Source organism: Coregonus clupeaformis, chromosome 31 (genome assembly GCF_020615455.1).
Source record: "Coregonus clupeaformis isolate EN_2021a chromosome 31, ASM2061545v1, whole genome shotgun sequence".
Classification (NCBI taxonomy): Eukaryota; Metazoa; Chordata; class Actinopteri; order Salmoniformes; family Salmonidae; genus Coregonus; species Coregonus clupeaformis.
The window spans coordinates 24,034,984-24,051,966 of NC_059222.1; the positions used below are offsets into that span (position 1 = coordinate 24,034,984).

The window sequence follows — 16,983 nt, forward strand, 5'->3', positions numbered from 1 at the left end:
TTGTTCCAATGTGAACACTTTATGTCTGTAACCGTCCAAAATCATGTTAATTCAGGTGTTACATCACCTGCATCTTGTCAGCATCTGAAAATTGCAAATTAAATGACTGATCGCTGGCTCCGATTAGTAGAGGGTTCAATCCTAAATAGAATATATGTATAAAATTAATACCATAGGCCTTGCCAACTATGCTTGCCTACTATCACACGTAATCGCCATACAGAGTGTCATGTAACCAAAGTACCCAATTCATATCCACATAACTAGGCTACAACATAGCAGCAGAAACCATGTTTACGGATATTTGTCACACACATTATCTTTGTGTATGCTGTGCAGTGAGCACCTATGTTTTGCTGTTCTTGCCTGGTTAAAAATCGTATAATGTGATGTGGTCCCATCCTGTATTTAAAGGCCCAGTGCAGTTAAAAATGTGATTTTCCTATGTGTATATATATATATATATAGTTAGACTTGTCCTAAAAGAGCATAAAACGTGAAACGTGGGCAACAAGACACATTCCACAAGTTCTCAAGTAGTGAGATCACTTTAATAAGTCACAAAGATGGTCGGAAAATGGCAGATGCTACAAGGAGCAGGGGTACAACCAGACAGAAACATTGTACAGTATTCCGTACCAAAACTGGCAAATACAGGCATCTCTGCTGTATACTGGAAGGCTGTTTTATAAGATCAAACCTCTGCTTTCCATTCTGGCTAAGTAACTCACATCACATGGTGCTGAAACTGCAATTCCTGAGTCACTTTAAAACACTACCATCAAGGTGTCTTCAGTATATGACAAATTATCACAATATTTTAGAAAAAAATATAATAGGCATATGATGGAATTTAAGACTCCCTAATACTCTGTTCACATAGAAAACCATGTAGCAGCACTATTCAAAATGTAACTTTGGAAAAAGTATGGAATGTATACTTCATGATTTTCATATATATATATATATATGTCAGGTCATCATCATGGCACAACAGTTTCAGGTTTTCAGTCAAATCTTTGTTTCTCAATTCTCTTCAAGGTATATACAGTGTACAAAACATTAGGAACACCTTCCTAACATTGAGTTGCACCCACTTTTTGCCCTCAAAACAGCCTCAATTCGTCGGGCCATGGACTCTACAAGGTGTCGAAAGCATTCCACAGGGATGCTGGCCCATGTTGACTCCAATGCATCCCACAGTTGTGTCAAGTTGGCTGGATGTCCTTTGCGTGGTGGACCATTCTTGATAAACACAGGGAAAATGTTGAGCGTGAAAAACCCAGCAGCGTTGCAGTTCTTGACACACTGTAAAAATACATGTATTTCCTGACCTGGGGTATAAATGTAAACAGAGGTTGTTTAGGGCCTTTTTGTAATAGCCACCTAAATGCTTTCACGTATCACCTTAAAACGTTATAACAATGCGTGAGAAAACACAAGGCAATTCAGTTGAATAGTGGCGATGGCAGCTATTTTAGTAGAAGTAGTCTATCTGGTCACAGTAAAATAAATAGAGAAATAGTTGCTTGACTTTTTACAATTCTGAACATGCAGATTAGTACTAGACGTACTTCATAAAGATAGAGAATAGCATGGTGATGGTCACAACACTAATTGTAATTTTAAGTGCAAGTTCCATGCAAATCAGGATTTAGATTTTATACTCATGTGCACATACACCATTTTTTTTGTACTTCATATTTTCCTTCACACGGCAATTTAACACATTTTGCCATGGGGTGAAAAATACAAAAATGGGTAACCACACTGTAATAGCAAGTTTGGTGACAATTTGTGTTCCTTTGGGGATGGAAATGCATTCCAGGCTGCGCCTCAACCGAGGATGATGGTCTACTCGCCCTATCCCAGAGAGAGGCATGGGCATCTTATTCTTTGATTGGCTTTGCTGTATCATTTAGTCATCAGTTCATACATATAGTCTTTGTCCTCTTAATATCAAAATAAGGCAAGTTTCACACAAATAATTATATTTTTGTCCCTGACAGTGGAATTTAAATCAATTCTGCAGTCTGTGTCCCGTTCTGCTGACCCCAATGGCAGAGGGTGGTATAGCATCATGCATTTGAGTGAAGGTGTGGACGCGCTAGCCCGATCAGATGGCCTTGATGTCCATGAGGTGGCTGTGCTGGGTTCCCTGCCTCTGGGCCTTGACGTCCTGCAGTCTGCGACCGTGGAGGGTGAAGCGGGACCAGGCCAGTAGCTGCAGCAGGGCACAGGAGATGGGCACAAACACTAGCAGGTAGAAACAGCCCTGGCGCAGTGGAACAGTGGAGCCTGCTTGGCCTGAGACAGGGGATGCCATTGCTGCTACAGAGTCCTGTATGGAGTTTCTCTCAAAGATATCGTAGCCTGGAAATAAAGAGAGAGAATAAAGAACAGGCATGAATGCGTGGGAATCCGCCTAGAGTAAGGTTAGTGAAATTGGTTTGATTCTAGTTCATTCACAGTGACTGATTTCTGCATCTTCGAGGAGCCTGTATTTAAAACAGACTTTTGTGCTTTTGCCCCTCTGCCCATGTATACCTGTGTAGACACACAGCAGCCAGGTGCCGATGAGAGGAGCAAAGGTCTGGCCAGGCTTGGTCACAAGGGCCACCATGCCGAAGAGCAGCGCTGACGCTGCCTGCTGGCGCCGGTTCACCACAAAGTCCTCGTCCACCAGATCTGTGATGACCAGGTTCAACAGCTTGCAGGTGCCCTCCGTAAATACCCGGTTACTTGGGAGGGGGAGAAGGAGCACAAGAGTATAAGCATATTTCAGAGCCATTACTGAAGTATTGTAAACACCGTTTCCAATTTTGCCTCAACGTCAGCAAGACAAAAAGGAGCTGATAGTGGACTACAGGAAACGGAGGACGGAGCATGCCCCCAATCACGTCGATGGGGCTGTAGTGGAGCGCGTCGAGAGCTTCAAGTTCCTCGGTGTCCACATCATTAAGGAATTAACATGGTCCACACACACACACACAATACAGTCGTGAAGAAGGCACGACATCGCCTCTTCCCCCTCAGGAGGCTGAAAATATTTGGCATTGGCTCTCAGATCCTCAAAAAGTTCTACAGCTGCACCAATGAGACCATCTTGACTGGCTACATCATCGCTAGGTATGGCAACTGCTTGGCATCCGACCGCAAGGCTCTACAGAGGGTAGTGCGTACGGCCCAGTACATCACTGGGGCTGAGCTCCCTGCCATCCAGGACCTCTATACCAGGCGGTGTCAGAGAAGGCCCTAAAAATTGTCAAAGACTCCAGCCACCCAAAGTCATAGACTGTTCTCTCTACTACCGCATGGCAAGCGGTACCGATGCACCAAGTCCGGAACCAACAGGACCCTGTACAGCCCTCTGAAGTCTGTTACGACGGCGAACTGCAGTCAGGTCAAAACCCTGGTGAGGACGACGAGCACGCAGATGAGCTTTCCGGAGACGGTTTCTGACCATTTTTGCAGAAATTCTTCAGTTGTGCAAACCCACAGTTTCATCAGCTGTCCAGGTGGCTGGTCTCATATGATCCCGCAGGTGAAGAAGCCAGATGTGGAGGTCCTGCGTCGTTACACGTGGTCTGCGGTTGTGAGGTCAGTTGGATATACTGCTAAATTCTCTAAAACGACGTTGGAGGTAGCTTATGGTAGAGAAATAAACATTAAATTCTCTGGCAATAGCTCTGGTGGACATTGCTGCAGTCAGCATGCCAATTGCAAGATCCCTCAAAACTTGAGACAATGTGGCATTGTGTTGTGTGACAAAACTGCACATTTATGCAGTGGTGGAAAAAGTACTCAATTGTCATCGAAAATGACTCAAGTAAAATTGAAAGTTACCCAGTAAAATACTACTTGAGTAAATGTTTAAAAGTATTTGGTTTTAAATATACTTAAGTATCAAAAGTAAATTGAATTGCTAAAATATACTTAAGTATAAAAAGTAAAAGTACACAGTCCCAGTCAAAAGTTTGGACACACCTACTCATTGAAGACATCAAAACTATGAAACAACACATATGGAATCATGTAGTAACCAAAAAAAAAAAGTGTTAAACAAATCAAAATATATTTTATATTTCAGATTCTTCAAAGTAGCCACCCTTTGCCTTGATGACAGCTTTGCACACCCTTGGCATTCTCTCAACCAGCTTCATGAGGAATGCTTTTCGAACAGTATTGAAGGAGTTCCCACATATGCTGAGCACTTGTTGGCTGCTTCTCCTTCACTCTGCGGTCCAACTCATCCCAAACCATCTCAAATTGGGTTGAGGTCGGGTGACTGGAGGCCAGGTCATCTGATGCAGCACTCCATCACTCTCCTTGGTCAAATAGCCCTTACACAGCCTGGGAGGTGTGTTTTGGGTCATTGTCCTGTTGAAAAACAAATGATATTCCCAATAAGCGCAAACCAGATGGGATGTCGTATCGCTGCAGAATGCTGTGGTAGCTATGCTGGTTAAGTGTGCCTTGAATTCTAAATAAATCACAGACAGTGTCACCAGCAAAGCACCCCCACACCATTACGCCTCCTCCTCCATGCTTCGCGGTGGGAACCACACATGCGGAGATCATCCGTTCACCTTCTCTGCGTCTCACAAAGACACGGCGGTTGGAACCAAAAATCTCAAATTTGGACTTATCAGACCAAAAGGACAGATTTCCACCGGTCTAATGTCCATTGCTCGTGTTTCTTGGTCCAAGCAAGTCTCTTCTTCTTATTGGTGTCCTTTAGTAGTGGTTTCTTTGCAGCAATTCGACCATGAAGGCCTGATTCACGCAGTCTCCTCTGAACAGTAGATGTTGAGATGCCTGTTATTTGAACTCTGTGAAGCATTTATTTGGGCTGCAATCTGAGGCTGGTAACGCTAATGAACTTATCCTCTGTAGCAGAGGTAACTCTGGGTCTACCTTTCCTGTGGCGGTCCTCATGAGAGTCAGTTTCATCATAGCGCTTGATGGTTTTTGCAACTGCACTTTCAAAGTTCTTGAAATGTTCCGGATTGACTGACCTTCATGTCTTAAAGTAATGATGGACTGTCGTTTCTCTTCGCTTATTTGAGCTGTTCTTGCCATAATATGGACTTGGTCTTTTACCAAATAGGGCTATCTTCTGTATATCACCCCTACCTTGTCACAACACAACTGAAGGAAGGAAAGAAATTCCACAATTGAACTTTTAACAAGGCACACCTGTTCATTGAAATGCATTCCAGGTGACTACCTCATGAAGCTGGTTGAGAGAATACCAAGAGTGTACAAAGCTGTCATCAAGGCAAAGGGTGGCTACTTTGAAGAATCTCATGACTCCATATGTGTTATTTCATAGTTTTGATGTATTCACTATTATTCTACAATGTAGAAAATAGCCAAAATAAAGAAAAACCCTGGAATGTGTAGGTGTGTCCAAACTTTTGACTGGTACGGAAAACATTTCAAATTCCTTATATTAAGCAAACCAGATGGCACAATTTTATTTATTTATTTTTATTTACAGATAGCCAGGGGCACACTCCAACACAATTGACAAACAAAGCACTTGTGTTTAGTGAGTCCCCAGATCAGAGGCAGTAGGGATGACCAGGGATGTTCTCTTGGTAAGTGCATGAATTGGACCATTTTCCTGTCAAAATGTAATGAGTACTTTTCAGTTCCAGGGAAAATGTATGGAGTAAAAAGTACATTATTTTCTTTAGGAATGTAGTGAAGTAAAAGTAAAAGTTGGCAAAAATAGGAATAGTAAAGTAAAGTACAGATACCCCAAAAAACTACTTAAGTAGTACTTTAAAGTATTTGTACTGAAGTACTTTACACCACTGCATTTATGTAATGATCATGCTCTTTAATCAGCTACTTGATATGCCACACCTGTCAGGTAGATGGATTATCTTGGCAAAGGAGAAATGCTCATTAACAGGGATGTAAACAAATGTGTGTACAACATTTGAGAGAAATAAGCTTTTTAGTGCGTATGGAAAATTTCGTGGATCTTTTATGTCAGCTCATGAAACATGGGACCAACACTTTACATGTTGCGTTTATATTTTTGTTCAGTGTAGTTAACCGAATAGCTACCTGGACTATCTGCATTGACCCCCCCCTTTGCACTAACTGTTTTGACTCATCACATACGTTGCTGCTTATTAACTATCCTGTTGCCTAGTCACTTTGCCCCTACCTGTATGTGCGTGTCTGACTCAATAGCCTCGTGCCCCTGTGCATCGACTCGGTTCTGGTACCCCGTGTATATAACCATGTTGTCATTGCTCATTGTGTATTTATTCCTCATGTTATTATCTTTCTATTATTTGTCTCTCTGCATTGTTGGGAAGGGCCCGTAAGTAAGCATTTCACTGTTAGTCTACACCTATTTTTTACAAAGCATGTGACAAATAAAATGTGATTTTGATTTGATCTGCTAATATACAATACTGTGGAATATGCAACAGATTTTCCCGAGCAGGAGTTTAGAAGGGGGGGAAAAAAGGAAAAGCAAAAGAAACCTGCTGGCCTAAAAAGGTCAAGGCATTTATATAAAGGCCCAAACCAACAGAGAAAAGCCTCTCCTCCACTATGACTTTATCTCATTGTGGTCTATGAAAACAATGGCACTGTGCCAAGGGGACTAGTGGTAGGCTGCACCCAGCCCCATGTTGATAAAGGGATTGGTTGGTTGGCTGACACACAACACCCAGCCAGGCCCAATGCAAACAGAGCCACACAAAACTGCTGGGTAAGCTGGGAATCTTCATTGATTTGCTCAGCTTCGACAAGTATTGGAAAAACACATGACACTGGGTCCTTGATATGAAAATAACTTCCATGACTTGAGTACATGACCTTGATATGTAAAATGAAATACAAATGTGTTGCTTATGAACATTTCTAGCAAACTATGTTAGTATTTTACATTAGCATGTAATGTACAGTATTCAATTGAATGAGGAAAGTGTGTGTGTGTGTGTGTGTGTGTGTGTGTGTGTGTGTGTGTGTGTGTGTGTGGTGTGTGCGTCAGTACCTGGCGATGAAGATGCACAGCAGGTAGACCTGGTCGGCCCCGGCCAGCAGCATGGCCACACTGAGAGCCAGCTTGACCACGAACAGCCAGCGGATGACCGTGTAGACCCCGTAGCGCTGACACAGGGTCAGGAAATACAGGTTGTTCAGGTGGGGTGCTATGTAGGAGATCCCTGTGAGTAGTCGTCGAGAGCAGCTGTTAGTGGACTGGGTAACACTTTATTTGGATAGTCTGTAGAGCATCTACAGATGGATGATCGATCTACAGACTGAGTAACATTTCAACTAACCATCTACTAACCCTAGCTCTAACCCTAACCTTAACCCTTATCCTAACCCATACCCTTATTCTAAACTTAACCTTAACAAGCAGTTGCTTATCAACAGATAGATTGTTGATAGTATGACCATCTGTTGAGCATATACAGATGGAAAATCCAGACTATCCAAATAAAGTGTGACCGTGGACTGTAAAGCCACATTTATTAATGTATGTAGACAAGTGATAAATTGTGTTTCCTCACATTCTAAGAACTATTCCTTCCAAAAAATTTAAACAGATAAAAACGAATAGCCTGGTCCCAGATCTGTTTGTGCCGTCTTGCCAACTCCTATGGTCATTGTCAGGCCAAACGTGACAATGGCCATAGAAATTGGCAAGACAGCACAAACAGATCTGGGACCAGGGTATGAAACTAAGCCCATTCTATACATGAGGCCCTTCCCTTGTCATGGTGCATATATCCAGCAGTACTCGTCTTACCCAGCAGAATGGAGCCGGTGGAGGCAGAGATGCTGTCAGAGAGGAGGTGCTCCAGGAACAGAGGGAAGAAGTTGTTGTTGAAGTGACAGTGAAACACCTGGACAAGGTTCATAGAGGCGAACCACATGAAGTTCCTGTGCTTGGAGAGCTGCCTTAGATACTCTCCTAGAGTGACTGGCTTCTCCTGCTGGGTCAGAGGGCTCTGGCCAATACTTAACCTGAGAGAGAGGACGGGGGGGATTAGTGAAAGGACAACCAGTGTAACATCAAACACACACACACAACCCAGGGGATTGAGTCTGTAACCTGTGCAGGTGTTACTGTTTATCTCCCTGCCCTACAGACGGAATGAGTGTGTGCAAACTGTGCATGAATTCTATTAGCTCACATTACAGCCCCACTATAGTCTCTTTAAAAATCCCATATGCCTGGCATAGACACCACAGGGGTAGAAAGATTAAACGGCTGATTTGAGGCCATAAGGTGAGTTGTGGGAAGCAAACCAAGAATGGGTGTCGTTGTTCAGTTACCACTTGCAGTGTATAATGTAAACCAAGTGCTTCTCAAGTGCATTCATGATGAATGATAATGTCACCTACTCCTTGAGTTTCAGCGCCTCGTCCTCCCTCAGGCACGCCTCTTTCTGAAAGCGGCTCTTCAACAGGCGCGACACGGCGGTGAAGCCCAGAGCCGAGACGGCCGCCAGCGCCACGCAGAACAGCCGGAACGAGTAGAAGTTACCCTTGTCCCAGACGCAGTAGGACAGGAAGACAGAGAGCGAGCCCAGGGCACTGAACAGAGAGCAGTGGAAGTTGAGGCGCGTGCGGTCGTAGGCCGACACGGCCAGGTCGGCCAGCAGGGCGTTGTGGTTGAGGTCCACCACGGTGAGGAAGCCGTCGTACAGGCACAAGCACACTAGGAACTGGAGGCCCGGCCGCGCCCACGACACCCAGAAGGCCAGGAAGGAGAGGGCGAACAGGGGGCCATTCCTGGAGAGGGCAGCCAGCCGCTTTAGTACCACCTCTGGGTTGGAGATCTGGGGGCCAGACCTACGATGGAGGGGAGAGAAGAAAAAAAAAGGCTAGTGCAACGGTAAAGAAACTTCTACCACTAACTGTACTTTCAAGACAGAGTGTGAAAAAGAGAGAGCTACACCATTGATTTGAGGAAAAATATTAAAAGAGAACGTCTTACTGTGGGGAGCTGAGGAAGGAGCGGTCACTCAGCCAGCCGAAGAGAGGGTCATTCAAGCTGTTCCATATCAGGAACACTGTCTGTGTGGAGGAGTTAGTATAACAGTAGGGTTAAACATCCTAACCCACAAATATTATAATAACCAGTGGAAGGCAGGAACTGTCACTCACCTCTCCGACCCAAAAGGAGAGCTTGTCGATCTTATAAACGGAGACAAATGTCTCCACGTAGTAGAGCAGGAAGACGTTGTGCAGGATGGAGACAAACAGGGCCAGGGAGCCGTACAGGACTGCAGTGGGGACACCAGTGGAGACAGCTAGCCTGCAGCCCCAGCCCCTCCTGCCCATTCTTCTTACTCAGTCTCTCTGCTGTTCTGTTCTCCGCCGCCACACCACACCACACTCATTGAGTCATCTCACAGACCAGGGGGCTGGGGCTATGGGCACCACCGTACCCACTCCTGCCAGAGCAAACAAGAAACATGTCAATAACAATTTGGTGGGCAGACTAAATGTTGATGTGTGAGGTGGGTTTGGCTAGGTTAATGTACAGAGTGGGAGAAGAGCCAGCTTGAGCAAATAGACATGAAGGAGCAAGAGTAACACAGCCTACTTACAGTGCATTCGGAAAGTATTCAGACACCTTGACTTTTTCCACATTTTGTTATGTTACAGCCTTATTCTAAAATGTATTAAATAAATAAAAATCCATCAATCAATCTACACACAATACCCCATAATGACAAAGCGAAAACAGTTTTGAAATGTTTGCCAATTTATTAAAAATAAAAAACAGAAATACCTTATTTACATAAGTATTCAGACCCTTTGCTATGAGACTCGAAATTGAGCTCAGGTGCATCCTGTTTCCATTGATCATCCTTGAGATGTTTTTACAACTTGATTGGAGTCCACCTGTGGTCAATTCAATTGATTGGACATGATTTGGAAAGGAACACACCTGTCTATATAAGGTCCCACAGTTGACAGTGCATGTCAGAGCAAAAACCAAGCCATGAGGTCGAAGGAATTGTCCATAGAGCTCCGAGACAGGATTGTGTCGAGGCACAGATCGGGGGAAGGGTACGAAAAAGATGTCTGCAGCATTGAAGGTCCCCAAGAACACAGTGGCCTCCATCATTCTTAAATGGAAGAAGTTTGGAACCACCAAGACTCTTCCTAGAGCTGGCCACCCGGCCAAACTGAGCAATTGGGGGAGAAGGGCCTTGGTAAGGGAGGTGACCAAGAACCCGATGGTCACTCGGACACAGCTCCAGAGTTCCTTTGTGCAGATGAGAGAACCTTCCAGAAAGACAACCATCTCTGCAGCACTCCACCTATCAGGCCTTTATGGTTGAGTGGCCAGACGGAAGCCACTCCTCAGTAAAAAGGCACATGACAGCCCGCTTGGAGTTTCTCAGACCATGAGAAACAAGATTCTCTGGTCTGATGAAACCAAGATTGAACTCTTTGGCCTGAATGCCAAGCGTCACGTCTGGTGGAAACCTGGCACCATCCCTAAGGTGAAGCATGGTGGTGGCAGCATCATGCTGTGGGGATATTTGTCAGCGGCAGGGACTGGGAGACGAGTCAGGATCGAGGGAAAGATGAACAGAGCAAAGTACAGAGAGATCCTTGATGAAAACCTGCTCCAGAGCACTCAGAACCTCAGACTGGGGCGAAGGTTCACCTTCCAACAGGACAACGACCCTAAGCACACAGCCAAGACAACGCAGGAGTGGCTTCGGTACAAGTCTCTGAATGTCCATGAGTGGCCCAGTCAGAGCCCGGACTTGAACCCGATCGAACATCTCTGGAGAGACCTGAAAATAGCTGTGCAGTGATGCTCCCCATCCAACCTGACAGAGCTTAAGAGGATCTGTAGAGAAGATTGGGAGAAACTCCCCAAATACAAGTGTGCCAAGCTTGTAGCGTCATACCCAAGAAGACTCTAGGCTGCAATCGCTGCCAAAGGTGCTTCAACAAAGTACTGAGTAATGGGTCTGAATACTTATGTAAATGTCATATTTCCGTTTTATATTTTAATAAATTTGCAGCAATTTATAAAAACTTGTTTTTGTTTTGTCATTATGGGGTATTGTGTGTAGATTGAGGGGGAAAAACTATTTAATCCATTTTAGAATAAGTCAGTAACGTAACAAAATGTGGAAAAAGTCAAGGGATCTCAATACAAAAATATAAACGCAACATGTTGGTCCCATGTTTCATGAGCTGAAATAAAAGATCCCAAAAATGTTCCATACGCACAAAAAGCTTATTTCTCTCAAATTGAGCACAAATTTGTTTACATCCCTGTTAGTGAGCATTTCTCCTTTGCCAAGATAATCCATCCACCTGACAGGTGTGGCATATCAAGAAGCTGATTAAACAGCATGATCATTACACAGGTGCACCTTGTGCTGGGGACAATAAAAGGCCACTAAAATGTGCAGTTGTGTCACACAACACCACAGATGTTTCAAGTTTTGAGGGAGTGTGCAATTGGCATGCTGACTGCAGGAATGTCCACCAGAAAATAATGTTTGTTTCTCTACTATAAGCCACCTCCAACGTCGTTTAGCCTCACAACCGCAGACCATGTGTAAGTAACCACGCCAGCCCAGGACCTCCACATCTGGCTTCTTCACCTGCGGGATTGTCTGAGGGGGTGCTGAGGCACATTTCTGCCCTTTTGTGGGGAAAAACTCATTCTGATTGGCTGGGCCTGGCTCCCCAGTGGGTGGGCCTATGCCCTCCAAGGCCCACCCATGGCTGTGCCCTTGCCCAGTAATGTGAAATCCATAGATTAGGGCCTAATTTATTTATTTCAACTGACTGATTTCCTTATATGAACTGTAACTCAGTAAAATCTTTGAAATTGTTGCATGTTGCGTTTATATTTTTGTTCAGTATATATATTATATTTATATATATATATATATATATATATATATATATATATATATATATATATATATATATACACACACACAGAGTTTGTCCACTTCACCTTCAGACCATTTTATTGGTAAACTACACGTTAAATGTAAAAGTTTAATTTTTACATTAACGTACACCTATAATAATTACACCTATAATAATTTGAATTATGAATTATGAATACTCCTACTGTATTCATTAAGTGAGAGTGAAGTTATGAGCAGTAGCTGAGCCTGAGGCTGCGTCCTACAGTGGCTTGCTTAAGTATTCACCCCCCTTGGCATTTTTCCTATTTTGTTGCCTTACAACCTGGAATTAAAATGGATTTTGGGGGGGGGTTGTATCATTTGATTTACACAACATGCCTACCACTTTGAAGATGCAAAATATTTTTTGGGGTGAAACAAACAAGAAATAAGACAAAAAAAACAGAAAACTTGAGCGTGCATAACTATTCACAGCATGATGCTGCCACCACCATGCTTCACTGTGGGGATGGTGTTCTCGGGGTGATGAGAGGTGTTGGGTTTGCGCCAGACATAGCGTTTTCCTTGATGGCCAAAAAGCTCAATTTTAGTCTCATCTGACCAGAGTACCTTCTTCCATATGTTTGGGGAGTCTCCCACATGGCTTTTGGCAAACAACAAACTTGTTTGCTTATTTTTTTCTTTAAGCAATGGCTTTTTTCTGACCACTCTTCCGTAAAGCCCAGCTCTGTGGCGTGTACGGCTTAAAGTGGTCCTATGGACAGATACTCCAATCTCCGCTGTGGAGCTTTGCAGCTCCTTCAGAGTTATCTTTGGTCTCTTTGTTGCCTCTCTGATTAATGCCCTCCTTGCCTGGTCCGTGAGTTTTGGTGGGTGGCCCTCTCTTGGCAGGTTTGTTGTGGCACCATATTCTTTCCATTTTTTAATAATGAATTTAATGGTGCTCCGTGGGATGTTCAAAGTTTCTGATATTTTTTTATAACCCAACCCTGATCATTGCTTATCCACAACTTTGTCCCTGACCTGTTTGGAGAGCTCCTTGGTCTTCATTGTGCCGCTTGTTTAGTGGTGTTGCAGACTCTGGGGCCTTTCAAAACAGGTGTGTATATATATACCTGAGATCATGTGACACTTAGATTGCACACAGGTGGACTTTATTTAACTAATTATGTGACTTCTGAAGGTAATTGGTTGCACCAGATCTTATTTAGGGGCTTCATAGCAAAGGGGGTGAAGACATATGCACGCACCACTTTTCCGTTATGTGTTTTTTATATTTTTTGAAACACGTTATTTTTTTTCATTTCACTTCACCAATTTGGACTATTTGTGTATGTCCAAATAAAAATCAATTTAAATTACAGGTTGTAATGCAAGGGGGATGAATACATTTGCAAGGCACTGTAAATGGCACCCAATTCCTTACATAGTGCAATACTTTTAACCAAAACTATGGGTCATGGTCAAAAGTAGTGCACTATATTGGGAATAGGGTCCCATTTAGGATGCTTCCTTAGTTTCTCCTGAGTCTCCTCTGGCCTAGGCCCAGCTGTATGAAAGGACGGTGTAATCCTATCCTCCAATTATTGTGATTATAGGGTCTGTCTTTCATGATACTAACTCCACCTCACTGTTCTCATAAAAGCCTTTGGCTGGCCACCTTTACACAGGAAGAGAGCCACAATGGAAAAGGCACTGAATCTCTTGACACTCACATTCTAGCTTTTGGTATTTTTTTGTTCTATGGTTGGTTCTGAGGCACACTAAGGAAAGTACCCTAAGTTCGAGAGTGTTCTGTTATGTTGAATCACTTCAGCAAATAATTATATAATCTGTTATTTGTCAACTGGGTGGAGCGAGTCTGAAAAGCATTGCCTGGAAAGCTTAAGAATGTATTTTTCCATTATTTTGTGGTCTGGTGGTTTACTACTACTGCTGTAGTTTTGAGATCTGAAGTGAAGCCTAGAGGTTCCCCACTATTACCCAGCATGATTCAGCCTTTAGAACACAAGTCTCACACGTGGCATCCAATGGGAAAACAAATATTTTTGATCATGCCTAGGCTCTGGCTCCACACCTGCCTGCTAGCTGCTACACCACACAAGCCCACACATGCCATAGCCCTGTCCAAGCATTACTTATATGCCATTCAACAGAAAACAGTGAAATCAGCTAACTTACAAAAACAAAATTCTAAACAATTCATTTTTTTCTCTGACAGGTTCTCAGCAGAGAAACTGCACACAGAGTTCTGATTAGGCCAAATGTCTACAAATAGGCCTACGAGTACAGCAAATGACAGCTGTGTCTGATCCCATCAGATCCGTGCAGTGGAGCAGAACGACTCGCTTCTCTGCACTGTATAGTATCACATCTCACAATGTGATTCCCATCTCATCTAATCTTCTGGGAACAGGTAGCAAAGTAGTTTGTGTACAGTATAGTTCAGTAAACCTCTAACTAGGGCCGAATCTAGTTATAGTGGATGCAAGGGCAGCTCTCTCACCTGCCTTGCCAAGACTGGAGTGGCTTCTTGGCAGAGAGAGCAGGTAGGCTGGCAGAGGGCTGTGCACCTGTTGTGTTCTCTTCTATACACAGCTAGTTCCTCACACTGTGTTAGATACTGTGAAAGCGCGTGGGACTGTGGTCTGATACTTGATCTCTGGGGCTGGGCGGATGAACGAATAGACCTCTAGGAATAGGCAGCCAAGCGTTCTCTCCCACTCTCACCACTATTGTTCGACCCCACTTCCGAGAGAAACACTCACTCTCACGTTCCTAATGAAAGTTGCTATATCAATACTGGGTGATTATCAGCCAGTCAATGCAGTGGTTCGGTAGCTATATATATATATATATATATATATATATGTTACCTAACTAGCTATCTAAATCTAGTTAACTAGTGAGATAGCTGTACACATACAGATACACAATATATAGTTGCGGCCCCGTATCAGATTTGTCCAGTCCTTCTACAGGTTAGATAGCTAACGTTAGCTGTATTCGCTCCATCAGCTGTCGTCGAGACGTCCAAACATAGGTCGGTAGCTAGCGTAGGCTAACCAGTACACCAGCGAGTTAACTAGCTAGACCTGTGGTTAGACCAATCACCTAACAAAAGGGAAGATGTACTTACCATTATCATTGAATTAAGCATCGGAAACTAATGGGAAACCTTGCTAATCAATACAAGTTCAAATAGGCGGCTGCAAGCCACAGCTTACGTTAGTACACGTCACAACAAATGACTATTATTCAGCCACGCCCTCTAGGCTGGTCACGAATCGGGGTTTCCGAAGAGAGGAAGAGGCGAAGCGAGAGGGTTTACTCTGCCCAAATGTGTCCACGTTAAGCAAGTTAGGAGTTTCTGTATGGGTGGGATTGAGAGTGTCGAATCAAGTCAAGATAAAAATGAATTGCTATTTTGATACGTGAGGCATATTTTATCTTAAAGAAGTTTCGCAATGCTTAGGTTGTTACGAGTGTACTGATATAAGTGTGATGCACGTGACATCCCGGCAACTTTGCGAAAAACCACTTTAAATCGGAGTTGTCTCTGTTGAAATTCGAGACCGGCTATGCATATTCATGAGGCTAGAATCTCACTCTCCATTGAATACAGGCGGTTGACGTCAACACATCGAATATTTAAAATAGTATTCAAATCACGAGATGTATCCACCAATCCAAAGAGAGCAATAGGCGGGCACTTAACAACCTTCTGTGGACAACGAATCCGATTGTTAGGGCGGAGACACAAGCATCTCGTCTTTATACCCAGTATCTCTAAATTCCCTACTCATTCTTTTGTGGTATGACAAGGGTTATAGCGCCACCTAGAGGAGCGCTACATCCCAAGGAGTTCATGCTGATTGTACGGAGATTGTGACAGCCGGTTAAATGGCGTCCCTTGACAAGACAAGAACAAGATGTATGTCAGGAGAAGTGCAGTATTATCATAAGGAGACTTATACTTGGAATACGGAGGCGGAATGGAGGGAAAAGAGAGGCAGAGGAGGTCTAAGAGAGAGAGGGAGGAAGAGGGTGAGCTTGAGTCGGTTAAAAATGGCGGGGAAAAGGGAGATGGTTTGTTAAAGAAGTATAGTAGAAAGTGTAAGCAGAGTGAGTTGAAGACAGGAGGAGAAATGGAAGTGAATGAGGGCGAAGTATTGGAGGTGGTAGGTGTGGTGAAGTTCTTGGAGCCCGAGGCTTGCACTGAGGGTCAGGATAAAGATGGGTCTGTGATAGTAGGAGTGAAGTTTTTGGAAAAAGTGGACCCTTGCCTTTTGGCTGATCCATTTGTGGTTTCAGGGTGGGTGAAAACAGAGTTGGGTGCTGTGGAATCGGTGAGGGTAACCAGAAGTGGTCTTGTTATAATTGTTTGTGTTTCTGCTGGTCAGAGGGAGCAGGCGCTCCATGTTTAACGAATGGGGGCAAGATATGTTAATTATTTTGCTCTCAAGAAAGTGGCGCCATTGAAAGGACTGATTACTGGGGTAGCGGTAAATGTGAAAGCTGACCAACTGAAGGGGAAGATTCCCGGTGTTTGTGATGCTCGTCGTTTGGTACGACGCAGACAGGGGGGCATGAGTGGGGAAACAGAAGAGTCGTTGTCTGTTCTTTTGAGTTTTGATGTTGAGTCTTTGCCCGACAAACTGATGTTAGGATATATAAGTTATCCTATACAAGCTTTTGTGCCGAATACATTACGTTGTTACAGGTGTCAAGCTTATGGGCATGTGGCAGCAGTGTGTAGGACGGAGGTTCCTAGGTGGGAGAAGTGTGCAGAAGGGCATGAGACAAAGGAATGTGTGGCATTGGGGAAAGTAGTGGTATGTGTTAATTGTAGGGGTGCCCATGGGGCTGGGGATCAGAAATGTCCTGTGTGAGAGAGGCAGGTTGAGGTTTCCAGGGTTAGAGTAGTGCAGCAGTTGTCATATGATGAGGCAGTGAAGAAAGTAGAGGAAGATAGGTCAAGGGGGAGGGATCCTGAGAGGAATGGTGTGAGTAGTAGATCTGTACCAGTACAGAGGGATAAACCAACAAGTCATATGTGTTTCAGTAAGATTGGATT

General features: G+C 43.9%; 1 protein-coding gene across 1 annotated transcript; it reads right to left on the bottom strand.

Annotated features, from left to right (window-relative positions):
* Positions 1 to 1,252: 1,252 nt before the first annotated feature.
* Positions 1,253 to 15,165, bottom strand: LOC121547244 (transmembrane protein 180). Its single transcript, XM_041858411.2, has 8 exons — positions 15,046 to 15,165; positions 9,151 to 9,440; positions 8,981 to 9,060; positions 8,386 to 8,835; positions 7,787 to 8,004; positions 7,025 to 7,196; positions 2,548 to 2,741; positions 1,253 to 2,373 (listed from the first exon to the last, which is right to left on the bottom strand). The coding sequence occupies exons 2-8, from the start codon at positions 9,325 to 9,327 to the stop codon at positions 2,117 to 2,119; spliced, it is 1,548 nt and encodes a 515-aa protein (XP_041714345.1). The 5' UTR covers positions 9,328 to 9,440; positions 15,046 to 15,165; the 3' UTR covers positions 1,253 to 2,116.
* Positions 15,166 to 16,983: the final 1,818 nt, after the last annotated feature.

Coding starts and splice junctions, on each gene's coding strand:
- LOC121547244 (XM_041858411.2), bottom strand. CDS start 9,327: ATGGGCAGGAGGGGCTGGGGCTGCAGGCTAGCTGTCTCCACTGGTGTC. Junction 8,836..8,980: donor TCCTTCCTCAGCTCCCCACA/GTAAGACGTTCT, acceptor CCTCCATCGTAG/GTCTGGCCCCCAGATCTCCA. Junction 2,374..2,547: donor GCTGCTGTGTGTCTACACAG/GTATACATGGGC, acceptor CTTTATTTCCAG/GCTACGATATCTTTGAGAGA.